Here is a 12,599-nt window from a genome sequence, read left to right on the forward strand (position 1 = left end):
TTGCTCCTTGAATTGCTTCATGCACTACTTCCCTCACTCTGTGTTTTCTATTCCAGGACCTACTCTTCCCAAGACTCACGTTAAAACAGCCTCTCTTGGTTTGGCTGGAAAAGCACGATCCCCTTTGCTTCCTGTGTCTGTGCCAACAGCTCCCGAAGTGTCTGAGGAGAGCCACAAACCAACAGAAGACCCAGCTAATGTAAGGGAATCTTTCAAATTCATGTTCCAAGAGCTGTGCAACACATCTAAACCAGTTAGCTTCCAACACATATGCATATATGCACATGTGTGCATATTCTTCATATATATAAATTTATGTGTACTTACATATACAAATACATTTTTTCCAATGGAGTGAAATACCTAGGCATCCATGGAAGATGATATAATCATCTTTAACATGAAAGAGTAAACAAAAGTTATTGATTTTTGTCTAAGGAATTACACTATTTGAGTTTTCCCTAGAATCTATCAGATTTCAGTTAATACATTTGTAACTTCTTCCATACCACCCAACATGTGTATTTATGGATTTCTAGGCCAATTCTAGATACCACACATGAGGGAAACCTTTGTCTTTGTGAGTCTAACTTACTTCGCTTAACACAGTTTTTCCAAGTCTTGCCATTTCCTTATGAATAGTACAAGATCATTCTTTCTAATGGATGAGTAGAATTCCACTGTGCATATGTATAGCACATTTTCTCGATTCATTCATCCATTGAGGGACATCTGGGCTGATTCCTTGTCTTGGCTATGGTGAATATGGTTAATACTGGGGGTTTTACTGTAATCTTGTTCGTGATAGTTTGGATAAATGCCCAGGAGTATAATTGCTGGATCATAGAGTAGTTGTATGTTTCATTTTTTTTTTAGAAATCTTATTTGTTTTCCAGAGTGATTGAACAAGTTTTCTTCTTTTCTAATGAGCATCTTCTTTCAGATAATACACGGAGGATAGCCTTGAATAACCTGCCACTATGTCAAATTCAAGAACAATATCCACTGATCCAAGAGCCTAGAGTCCCTACCTTAGCAAAATGAATGTACAAATATTTGTGTGTGTGTGTGTGTGTGTGTGTGTGTGTGTGTGTGTCTACACATGCATGTATGCCAGTACTGGGGCTTGAACTCTGGGACTCACACTTTTACTTGGCTCAAGATTAATAGTCTACCATTTGAACCACATGTCTGCTTTGGGCTTTTTGCTAGTTAATTGGAGATAAGAGTCTCATGGACCTTTCTGTCCAAGCTGGCTTTGAACCATTGTCTTCAACTGTCAGCTTCTGGAGTAGCTAGGATTACAGGCATGAGTCACAGCACCTGGTTGAATGTTCCGATATGTACTACTAAACTTTTGTCTCATTCTCTCTACAGGTATATGAACAGGATGACTTGAGTGAACAAATGGCAAGTTTGGAAGGGTTAATGAAGCAACTCAATGCCATCACAGGCTCAGCCTTTTAATGTGGATGCCAAATTCATTGGGTGAATTTTCCAGGAACTCTGCAGTGTACCCATTACTCATAAACAGCACACCTGTGTCCAAGAACTCTAACCAGTGTACAGGTTAACCATCTGGACCACTTTGTCTAGGAATGTCTGAAGCAGTCCAGGAGGAATAAGCATCCCTTCCTTCATAGGCATCAGAAATTGCAAAGTGATGTCTACGAGGGCCCAAACAAAAGCAAAGATGCATCTTCACAGCAAAGTCAAAGTTGAAGCTGCTAGACTAGTCCTGGGTCTTTGCCCCTCAGTGACCACACTGTCCAAACTAAATGCCTGTGTTTGCTTTCATTGAGGCCTGTTGTTGTATGTGTAGATCTAGTCTTACAAAATGCAAGTGCATTATTTAAGCCTGTATCATGCCATGGCAAATCAGTACAAGCTCACTATTTTTTTTTCACCTTTAAAATCCAAAGCTCCCATAGAAATCTGCCTATTCCATAGCATCAAAAGATTGGATGTTTTCTTGACAGCACAAAAAGTAAATAAGCAAACAAGAGGCACCACCTGCTTATGTTTATAACTTAGTTGTTCATCCTGCACAAGTGGCATATATTAGCAAGTGGCTGCAAAAGCCCCCATTTTAGCAAGTATTTGCAAATCCATCCTTGGTAAACATTTATCTCTGAAGTACAGGAACATAACAATCTGATGGTAGCCTGCCAGCAGCAGTGCATTTCCAACAGAAGATATGTTAAGTGCAATCTTCTCAGATGCATGGTCACGTGTCTTGTACTAGGACACTTTTCTACTTGGGTGGCTTTCATGCCACAACACACTGTGATGACACGTAAAAAGTTTCACTGAGGCATCTTCTTCAGGAATTGGCCAAGAGAGTTCACACACACATACACACACACACACACACACACACACACACACACACACTTCCTCTATCCCATCCCCCCCCCCCGACTTCTTGGAAATTATCTGTGGGGAAAATGGCCAGTTCCATGCATTGTATGGCCTCCCAGTCAGTACCTGCTATATTGCTCTGTGGAAATAAAAGACTTCCTGAGAGCAGGCCCTGGAGAGGGACAGGAACACAATCGATCATTTCAAGAGTACCTTCTCTTGTGTGCTGCTGCTTCTAATATAGCAGCCTTCCTGCGTTATGCCAGGGAGTACTGACCCCCAGGGTCTTTTGCCAAGGGGGAACTTTCACACCAAGCCTCTGGCAGAACCAAGAAGAGGCAGAGGGGTTGGGTGCCACTTGACATTGAACACATCATAATATCAGTGGACACCTTCCAAAAGAGCATCTTAAACTATGGGCAAAGAGTTTTAAATTTCTATTGCCATGTTATTATCTACAGCTTGGAACTAGCTGAAATTAAGAATACTTGGTGTGCACCCTTTGAGTTTCTGAATTTTCAGCCTGCATTTGGAGTTAATCCCTGTTTATGCAGCTGAGTTGCCAAAAGGGAGCCAGTTTGCATATTTATCAGTTAGGTGACTTGAAAACCCAATGGGAGAGTTTCAGCTGAATTATTCCTTTCAGCTCTGCCTTTGATTTCAAGCTTCAGTAGGTCATAATTTTAAAAGAGCGTGGAAAGGATAGGATCTTTACAACCTAATAGCTCCTTTTATTAGGTGGGTAATTATATATGAATCCCTGAATGAAATATTTTGAGCAAAATGGCACTGTAACAGAAGTAATAATTCAGATTATTTTTTTACAGTTTTATGTCAGGAAGGAAATCTGATGTCAAAGAGAGAGGTTGTTCAGATGGTTCATTAGAAAGTCTGGTCCATTTGCAAAATTGTTCCTTCAACAAGAGTGCTTGTTCAATTTTCCAAGATTTGCTGGAAGTCCTTTCAAAACCCTATGTCATGTGCTTCAATGGGATAGAATTTTTTTGTTCGATATCCAGGCACATAGGAAGACAAACCTGCACTAACCAGGAAAATAAAAGGCATTTCCTAAGACAATATTTTTTTCAGATACAATACATTGTTTTAAAAATAAAAAAATGTTTATTAAGCTAGTCTATGCTCAAAGCCCTAGAATAGCTTCCTCTTGCGAAGGATGCTTGTTCACAAACAAGTGACATTCTTGTATAGCCTTTGATCTATGAGGACTATCTCAGTTTGGAATGGGCTAGAAATCCCAGATTCCTCTGACTGAGTTGCAACTTCAGTCTGTTCTGTACAGAATGAGCACTTGTAAAATTGTCCAAGTTAGACCAGATGCTGGAGGCTTACATGTGTAATCTGAACTATTCAGGAGGCTGAGATCTGAGGTTCATGATCAAAGCCAGGCCAGGCAGAAATGTCCACGAGACACTTAGCTCCAGCAAAGAGCCAGAAAGGGAGGTGTGGCTCAAGTGGTAGAGCGCCAGCCTTGAACAAAAAAGCCAAATGAAAGGGCCGAGCCCCCACCTGTACTCATACAAAAAAGAAAAATATCCAAGACATTAATTTTAGAAAATGAAATCTTAAAAATCTTTAAAATTGCAGTCATGTTAACTATTTTTAGTAGGAGTTACAAATCTGCTACATACTTTGAAAGTTTCTTCAGCAAACAAATACTACAATGTTTTACTTTAGCAATTGGCAAGTCTTCTTGCCATTACTCCAATGTAGAACAGCTTCCATTTAATCATCTACAGGCGACTCTGTTGTCTCTATTGATGATCTGATTATGCAATTAGCTCCCCATCACGTCTGTATCTTTAGCTCCCGAGACCCTCAAATGATTCACATGTACAATGAACCTGCCCAAGTTTTCTGTAACTTTTTAATTTCAGGATGATCTGATTTCTTGACAAGAAAGAATCCATGAATATGATGAGGTAGCCTCTGATTTTGCTCCTTCTCTGAGTTTAGTTCAGGGCATGCTGGGCTCTTTAAGCTCATAAATCTCTCTGACTCCCACAGGGCAAAGCTTGACAACCAACCACGAGCCTCTGCCTCCAGCAGTCATTTCTCTCTGAGAAAGAAGAGAATCAAACTTGACAGGGCCTGCTCAGCTCTTCCCTGCTCGGTGCTGAACTGTCTGTCAGGCAGGAGCGCCCTCCTGTTTGGTATTTTTCTTTGTATTTCATTCTGATAGTAATGCTTTTTTCAATCCAGTAGAAATCTCTGCATTTGTTAAACTCATATAAATGCAGATAGCACAAATGTGGACAGAATGTTTGAGTGCTCCTCTAGCCAAAAAGTTGAATATTTCTCTGCAATTCGCCTTCAATAAGAAAATTGGTCATAGTGACCCCTTTATCTAGCCAATCTATATTTAAATAATAGAGCTTTACATTTGGATATTATAAAATGCATACTCAACTGAAGAATCTAAAAAAAAAAAAAAAAACCCCAAACCAGAGATGTATGAGTGGATTTATTAAGGATTTCAGACATTTGGCGTAATACTACCTTCTTCAAAATAAGAATTAAAAAAACCATGTATGGCTCATGTGTCTGCCTTGATCAGAGCCACAAAAGGAGAGCCAGTGTTAGACAGATGTCCAGATGTCCAAAACCTAAAGTTTGTCAACCATTGGCTTTCCCAATAAAGACTCTCTTAACCTCTGGTCTTTCTGGAACCTAGCAATGCTTGAGAAGGGTCATGGAAACTCATATACTGTTTGGATCCTTCTGCTCAGTCTGTTTAAGACACTGCCTAAGGTTAACTCTGAGTGAGACAGAGTCTCTCAGAGAAGGCAGACAGACTGTCCTCCCTAAATCAGAAGGCTATCTCTAAAGAAGGTTATCTTACCATCTTAGATAAGATTGTGTCCCTGACTTAGAGTCTTTGTGGTTTTGGAATATCCATTTCCAGCCATAGGATCTAAGAGATAGATGTGGAGGAGAGTGGCCTTCCTCCCTTCCTCCTCGGCCAGTGCACTCATTGTGAGCCCAGGCTGTGTCAAAGGCTAGCGCATGGTATGCTGGCCTGTTTATCCTCCTCTGTTCAATTGAATAGTAGAGAGCTACAGAAGCAACCCCAGACTCACACCCCTACTTTCTCTCTCCTTCAGAATCCCACTCAAAGCAACATCTTACTCAGAATCTGTCCTTTCCTGTTGGTTCTCATCAATCATTTTAATAATGCAAACAAGCTTGTTTTTAAAGTAAATCAGATACTTGGGGAAATTACAAGTAACTGTTTTATATGATATTCTATCCCATTGAAAAACATGCATACTGTCAACCTTCTGATCTAAATACCTGCTTGCCAAGAGAACTGATTTTGCAAAGCAGTGGTAGCTTCATTAGTCAATGAGGTTAGGTAGAAGTGTAAATACCATGCCCATGTCAGCCAATAAATATGACTATGGTGTTCCCCATTGACGTACTGGATAACATTCCCTTAGAGGACTTCCAGTTGCACTCTGAAGGACTTTTTTTTTTCTTGCTCTCAGTAGAGAGCTTTTGTACATTGCCATCCTAAGCTTTTTGTTGTTGTTGTTGGTAGAAGAGCCACACAGAGCTCTACAAGAAGTCATATACACAGAGTCATGGGCCAAGGAATCTCACTGTGTGCTGAACGTGTATTTTGAGATGCAAGAAAGGAGTGTTGGAGAGGGGGAGAAATGCTGTTTTTTTATTATTGTAGGGTAAACCTGACGATTCTGAACTTTGTGAATTGTCAGCTTGTTTGGGGGATGGGTGGGGTGGGTTTGGGGTGTACTTTTTATAAGTAATATTTAATTTATTATTTAGAGTGGCTTCTTTTTTGGATAATTTATGATAAATAAAAAAGGGAGATCTGGTTGGTTGGTATCTAGGCTAGGTATGGCTGTTAAAGCTGCAGTGTTCCGTGTCTCAGAGGGACAATGTTGGAAAATGAACTGTCCATTGCTGAGTAGGAGGGACCCTCCTGTTCAGGCAAAGCCTTCACTGAAATTCCATCACCAATGCCTTCTCCCTTTCTAGGGCTATTCAAAGAAGATAAACACCAAACCTAAAATAATTTGGATAGCATTTTCAGATTCTCTCAAGGGCTTTGCAATTCAAGACAATTGTTAGTGTGATAGTGGTATGTTTATATGGTAGAAATGGGTATACTACAGCTTTAACTAGCCTTAGTGGAAAAAGAAAAGAACATTTTTGTTGTTTCAAAATACCTTTAACTCAAAGGTATTCTGATCCCACAAAGAGTTTCTTTACCTTGTCAGACTCTAGCATTGTTAACCAAATTAGACTAGTGATTGCAATATTTAAGTGTAAATCTTGTTCTATGAAAAAGGAAACTTGCTTACAGTTTAAAACAATGACTGTTTCTACACATGATCTTGTATACTACTACACAAGGAAAAAGGGGTTTTGTAATCACTGTAGAACAGTCCCATATCCATTTTTTATAGAAATGTTATTCCAATGGTGCATTTTTGTTTAATAAATAAAGTTTTGATACAAAATTATTCTTTCACATTATTTATAGCAACTGACTAATTCTACCCCACAATCAGCACCAACATTTAGCTGGTCTGTCCTTATCTGAAAGATATATATTGCATTGTATTCATATGTGTGATAGAAGGCTCCATATTCCATCATGTTCCCCTTGGATCCTTTTTCTCATTTTCTGCACACTCCCAAATATATTTTCAATTCTATCAGTCAATACCCACATCCTTTTATTGGAGCACTGCCTAGGGCTGCCAGAACTTGTTTTGTGTGCCTGCATAGAGACCTGGAAGTAGTTGATTCTACCATATCCACAGCAGCTAGACAGTTCAGCCTATTTGTTCCTGATGGCAACAGCTCTTCAGAAAAATTCCAGTTTAATACCAGTACACTCCTGAAAGGTTGAGCCAAATTCACTCTCAGGAGATAATGCTCCACAATGTTGTAGCCATGAGAACACGGACCAAACTTGACTGACCTTTTCCTTCTCCTCTTATGTCCTTCCCCTAAAGGTTTCAAATGGGCACACTTTACAACAAATCACTTTCCCAGACACCTACTTGTTGGAGTTTGTTTCTAGAAAATTCATCTAAGACAAAAACCATTGATATTCATCCCAACCTTCAATGGTAAATCTATGAATTGCCATATCTCAGATATCTCATTCTCACAATGACGTAGGGACATGGGAACATATATATGTTGTGTAATATATAGATTTGAATATTGAAAGATGAACTTGGACGTCTAACCTATTTTTAAGAAAAAGTCATATAGTATCACAAGTTTTAGTCTTTTGGGTAAACAAGTTATTTTCTAGGTAAAGAATTCTATTCAGTTCTTGTTTCGAGGGTCATATGGCACTTACATTTTCATCAATGTGTTATCATTCTATATGAAAAAAGTGTGTTTAAGCCATGTACGTGAGTCATACCTATAATATTAGCTACTTGGGACACTAAAAGTAGAAGAATCATGATTACAGACCAGAAAAATTAATTAATTACATCTCATCTCACACAGTAGTATGCTTCTGACATTCCACGTACACACAAAAAGGTATAAATAGTAAGATAATGATTCAAAATGGCAAAAAGTGAGACCCCATTAGAAGAATACTAACAGCAAAAAGAATTGAGAGAGTGGCTCAAATAGTAGACTTGCAAAGCCCCTGTATTCAAAACTCAATACTGAAAAGAAAAGTTAAAAATACGTTTCAAAATCTCTATTGATGTGAAGACATTAGAACCCTTGTTCATTGTTATTAAACTATTTTAATTGCTGTGGATATAACACACAGTCCTAAAACATAGACTACCATATAATCTTGTAATTCTGCTTCTGAGACACAGATGTTCTGATACTCATTTTATACAGGGATTTTATTGGCAATATCTAAGAAAAAAGTGGAAACAATTCAAGTATCTACAGGCAGAATATTGATACGAACAAAGACAACAAAAACATTTGTGAATTCTTCAGAGAGAGTATGCTTTTCAGAAATTATTTCTTCTCTTCCCCCAACTGCCATCTTTCTCCTGCTATATTGTCAAAATATATCAGTGTTTTAATGGGAAATTTGACACAAGACAATGTGATTGTTGAATTCTACATATTTTTGAAAGTAATTTTTATCCTACTTTCTATTTGCCTAAGCCTAAACTTAATCTGTGCTTATTTACCAATTGCTAGTTTTTATACTTTTCTCTTTCATTTGCAACTAATCTCTCTCACCCCAACTTCAGAAATTCATAATTTGATTCAATAAATACCAAAGCAATTATTCCTGAGATAATCCAAATGTTCTCATTAGCAGTTCAAAAGGTTTCTTGAAATAAATAACAGAAGTAATTTCTCCAAGACTCCTTTCAGGTTTTAATTAACATTCCTCTTTATAAATTAATGACAGTTCTTTAATTTCCCTGTCTTTGTTAATATCTATTCTGGCTATGTAAGTTTGACAAAATACCAGTTAGTAGAACAATTTTTCACCTTCTTAATATTTCTTAAGGTTTTAATTCTTGCACTATTCTTTGAGTCTGTATTGGGTTTCCTGAGCTACTTTCTTTTTCTTTTTATTCAAGCTAAAATTGTTCTGGTGTGGAGCTTTCTTAACAATAGTACCATTTCAGTTTTGTTGGTGTGAGTCATTTGTCATGAATTATTCCTATTTCTTCCCAAATAGGATGCTTCAAAAAATTAACTCTAGCATATACTTCATGGGGTTTTGTAGACTTGAATTTAAATTCAGCCATGTATATAAAGCCCTCTGTAGAATTGCTGGTTCTGAGCACAAAGCCTTAATTAATTCTACTTCTCTTCTTTTGCGTCTACACTCACAATCTCCCCACTGATGTTTATAAATCTTTTCACACATGTTTAAAAATACAGATATGTCCTGGGCCTGGCTCTAATTATATACATATAATTTTCAACACATAGGCAGATTAAAGAAACAGATTCAAAGAGATTGATATTGTACTACAATATCTTGCCTTTTAAAAGTACCCCTAACCATTATTTAGTGTCTTTTGTTCCTATGCAAGGCACTGTGCTGGGCTATCAGTGGGCTACCATAGACCACTACATCTTCAACCTTTATGCACAACCCACATATGCGTGTATATTGAACACATTTCGAATGGGAGGTGGGTATTTTCAGACAGGAAGGAGAAAATTCCACCACCATCAATCAGAGTTCTTAAAAGACTCGTAGTGAAACTGGTATTGGTAAAAGGCTTTTAATAGTAACTAAGTTGAAAACCTTTAAAGATATAAATAGGTAATTCAGGTAAGAGAAGTTATGGGAGCAGGAAGATACATAGGCTAGAAATTATGAGACAAATACTATGGTAGTGAACATATGGGATGTTTTTGAACCAAGTATATTGTATGTAAGGGAAAGTACAGGAAGTACATTTGGGAAACTCAGAGGAGGTTTGTAAAGCCATCTAAAATATTTAACTATGTCAAAAACAAGTAACCACTGAACATAAAAGTCTTATTCGTTAATTCACAAATGTCTGTAGAATAGTTACAGTGAACCAAGGACCAAACTAATACTGTAAAGAAAGCATCAGTGTGGGTACAATTCCTACCACCTTGTGAAGTTGATCATTTGTAGACACCAAGAACAGACAGGTGGCCAGGCCAGTGCAATAACTGTGGTTGTAATGAGTCCTAAAATGTAAAATTACAATATAGAAATGTCTTATCTTTAAAGACTGTTAACCATTACCATTGGAGAATAAAGGCATTTAATTTGAGTAAATTAAAAAAAAATTTATGAGCCTTATTTAAACTGAAACCAGGGGATAATACAAGGAGTCATCTAGGCAAATATTAGAAATGTAGAACATTCCAGAAGAAAGAGAAAGCATGCTTGGGCAAGAAAAGAGCGCAACTTATCTAAGGAAGAAACAGATGGTTAGCATAGCTGTGCTTCATTGTACAAGGTGTGAAGAGGATGGAATAAGAGAGCTTAGAGTGTTAAAATTGGAGCAGTTCATGCTGAATCTCATAATGCTGTCTATAGTCCATAAAACAAGAGGCATTTGGCAGATCTAAGAAGAGAATTCAGGTGTAACTCCTTCATATCAAGGTAAAAAATATACATGCTACTCCAGTATGTAAAATTATGTAGCATTCTTTATTGCATATAATTACTCTTATCTTGCTCACAATGATCAACTCTGTTGTGTGATGGGGTAAATCTCAATATTGCAGAAGCAAGATATTTTCTTTTAGGTTTTTCTTAAGTCCCTCAGCCTCTTTCTGTTATAGGAGTCCATTTTGGGTAAAGTCTTGAGCTTCACAGCTCTCATTTCTCACTACAAAGTCCTTACCCTCAAGTTGGCTTCTGAGACAGCACACATGTTTCTCAAAATGTGCTTGTCCACCTAGAGATCCTCATGGAAGCCAAAGTAGTCATCTTTAATCCATCTCCTCACTGGTAATTTCACCACCAATGTTACAGCTAAGATACTGCTCAGGATCTTTTTTTTTTTTTTGTGAAAATACTGTACAGAGGAGTTACAATTACATGGGCAAGATAATGAGTACATTTCTCTTTTTTTTATTGTGAAAATACTGTACAGAGGGGTTACAATTACATGGGCGAGATAATGAGTATATTTCTTTTCAAGCATTGTAGCCTCCTCCTTTGTTTCCCCTTCCCATCTCTTTCTTCCCATCCTCCCCCTGACCCCCTACCCAATCCTCCCCGCTCCCCTCCTGCTCAGGATCTTTTTTCTCTCAGTAGAGTAGCACCTTGTGAGCCTCCTACTCACTTGGCCATATCTTATTCTTTCTATAGAACCATTAACATAATATGTGTTTCAACTTGTTCCTGCAGCTGGTCACCAGTTTGATTATTTATTATGAAATTTTGTTTTAGCTGGGGTGCTGGTAGCTCACGCCTGTTATCGTAGTTACTCAAGAAGCTGAAATCTAAGGCTGGTTCAAAGTCAGCCAAGGCAGGAAAGTCCATCTTTATCTCCAATAAACTCCTCAAAACTACTGGAAGTTTAGCTGTGGCTCAAGTGTTAAGAGTCCTAACCTTGAGCAAAATAACCTCAGGGACAGCAGTCAGGCCCTGAGTTCAAGCCCCAGGGCCAACACAATAAAAATAGGAGTCTCTTTTTCCCTTGTCCCTGACAATTCCCTGGCTCTCAGCTTAATCTCATAGCAGCCTAGTGAGAACATGCTAGAATAACCAGGGTCCTCACTTGTCACGGTGTTTTCGGGCATCCTCTGGTTTTCCTGGGAGAGTCCCCGTGTTTTTGACATTGCTAAGTGCAGTCAGTACTAGTTTCTATCCACCTTCACTCTCCAAAGAGTCTTCCTTTAAATGATCATTTATACAGTCATGTTGGCCTTTGGCGAACAAAAGAGGAGAAGTTATGGCAAAGGCTGAAGTTTTCAGGCAGATTAGAATGGTCAAAGATGAAATAAATATACGGTACCTTTGCCTTTTGGAAAAAATAAACAATGAAAAAACCAGTAGAAGAACATAAAAGTAAATGAAAGGATAAATAAATTTTAGATTCTTGGGGGATGAATTTTAAGTTTGCTCACAATGTTATTTTTGGTGACCAGAAATTCCCAAGTCAAATTTATCTACTGCATAGAATCTCAGAGAAAACAGCCATGTGGTTTAAGGAAAATACCTTCATGCTAGGCACAATTACCAAACACGCCAGGCAGTGCAGTGTGAAGGGGAAGGCAGCCCCACTTTGAAGCAGACAATGAAACCTGCCAGGGTCTGCAAGCAGAAGGATGCTTAATGTACTCATTCAAGAGAACCGAGGTGTTGGAGGCTGACAATGGCACACAAAGATATCGACTTCTAATCCCTAAAGTCTTTGCCTGTCATTTTATTTGTAATGGGGAAATAGTGTTTGATTATTGTTTGATTTAATTAATGATGAGCGTGAGTGGTTATCTTGGTGTATCTGGATGACATGAACTAAAACTTATGGGCAAAGCAGGAGGTCTGACACAGTGACATAACAGGAAGAAGCAATGGGACTGTGGAGGTAGAAATGGATGATGGAACCACATGCCAGGAGACCTTGGACATTTCTGTTGTTTTTAAGATACTACATGTAATCAGTAAAATGGGACTATAACAGCTACAACAAATGAATATGCCAGGAATGAAGAAAGCTCAATCCACCCAGGATGATGAAGTCTTCAATATCATGAAGAGAAAGGATTAAGACCCAAATGCAAGATTCTAGAGG

The 12,599-nt window shown here is 38.2% G+C and overlaps 1 protein-coding gene across 1 annotated transcript in view; it reads left to right on the forward strand.

Moving 5' to 3' along the window:
- Dcc (DCC netrin 1 receptor) overlaps positions 1 to 1,467 on the forward strand; it is a 992,977-nt gene extending 991,510 nt beyond the window's left edge. The window contains exons 28-29 of the mRNA XM_042675181.1: positions 57 to 199; positions 1,378 to 1,467. Coding sequence (XP_042531115.1) covers positions 57 to 199; positions 1,378 to 1,467 — 233 coding nt within the window. The remainder of the gene's footprint in view (positions 1 to 56; positions 200 to 1,377) is intronic.
- The last annotated feature ends 11,132 nt before the right edge of the window (positions 1,468 to 12,599 follow it).

Source organism: Dipodomys spectabilis, unplaced genomic scaffold, assembly GCF_019054845.1.
Source record: "Dipodomys spectabilis isolate Male_0828 unplaced genomic scaffold, ASM1905484v1 ptg000024l, whole genome shotgun sequence".
Lineage (NCBI taxonomy): Eukaryota > Metazoa > Chordata > Mammalia > Rodentia > Heteromyidae > Dipodomys > Dipodomys spectabilis.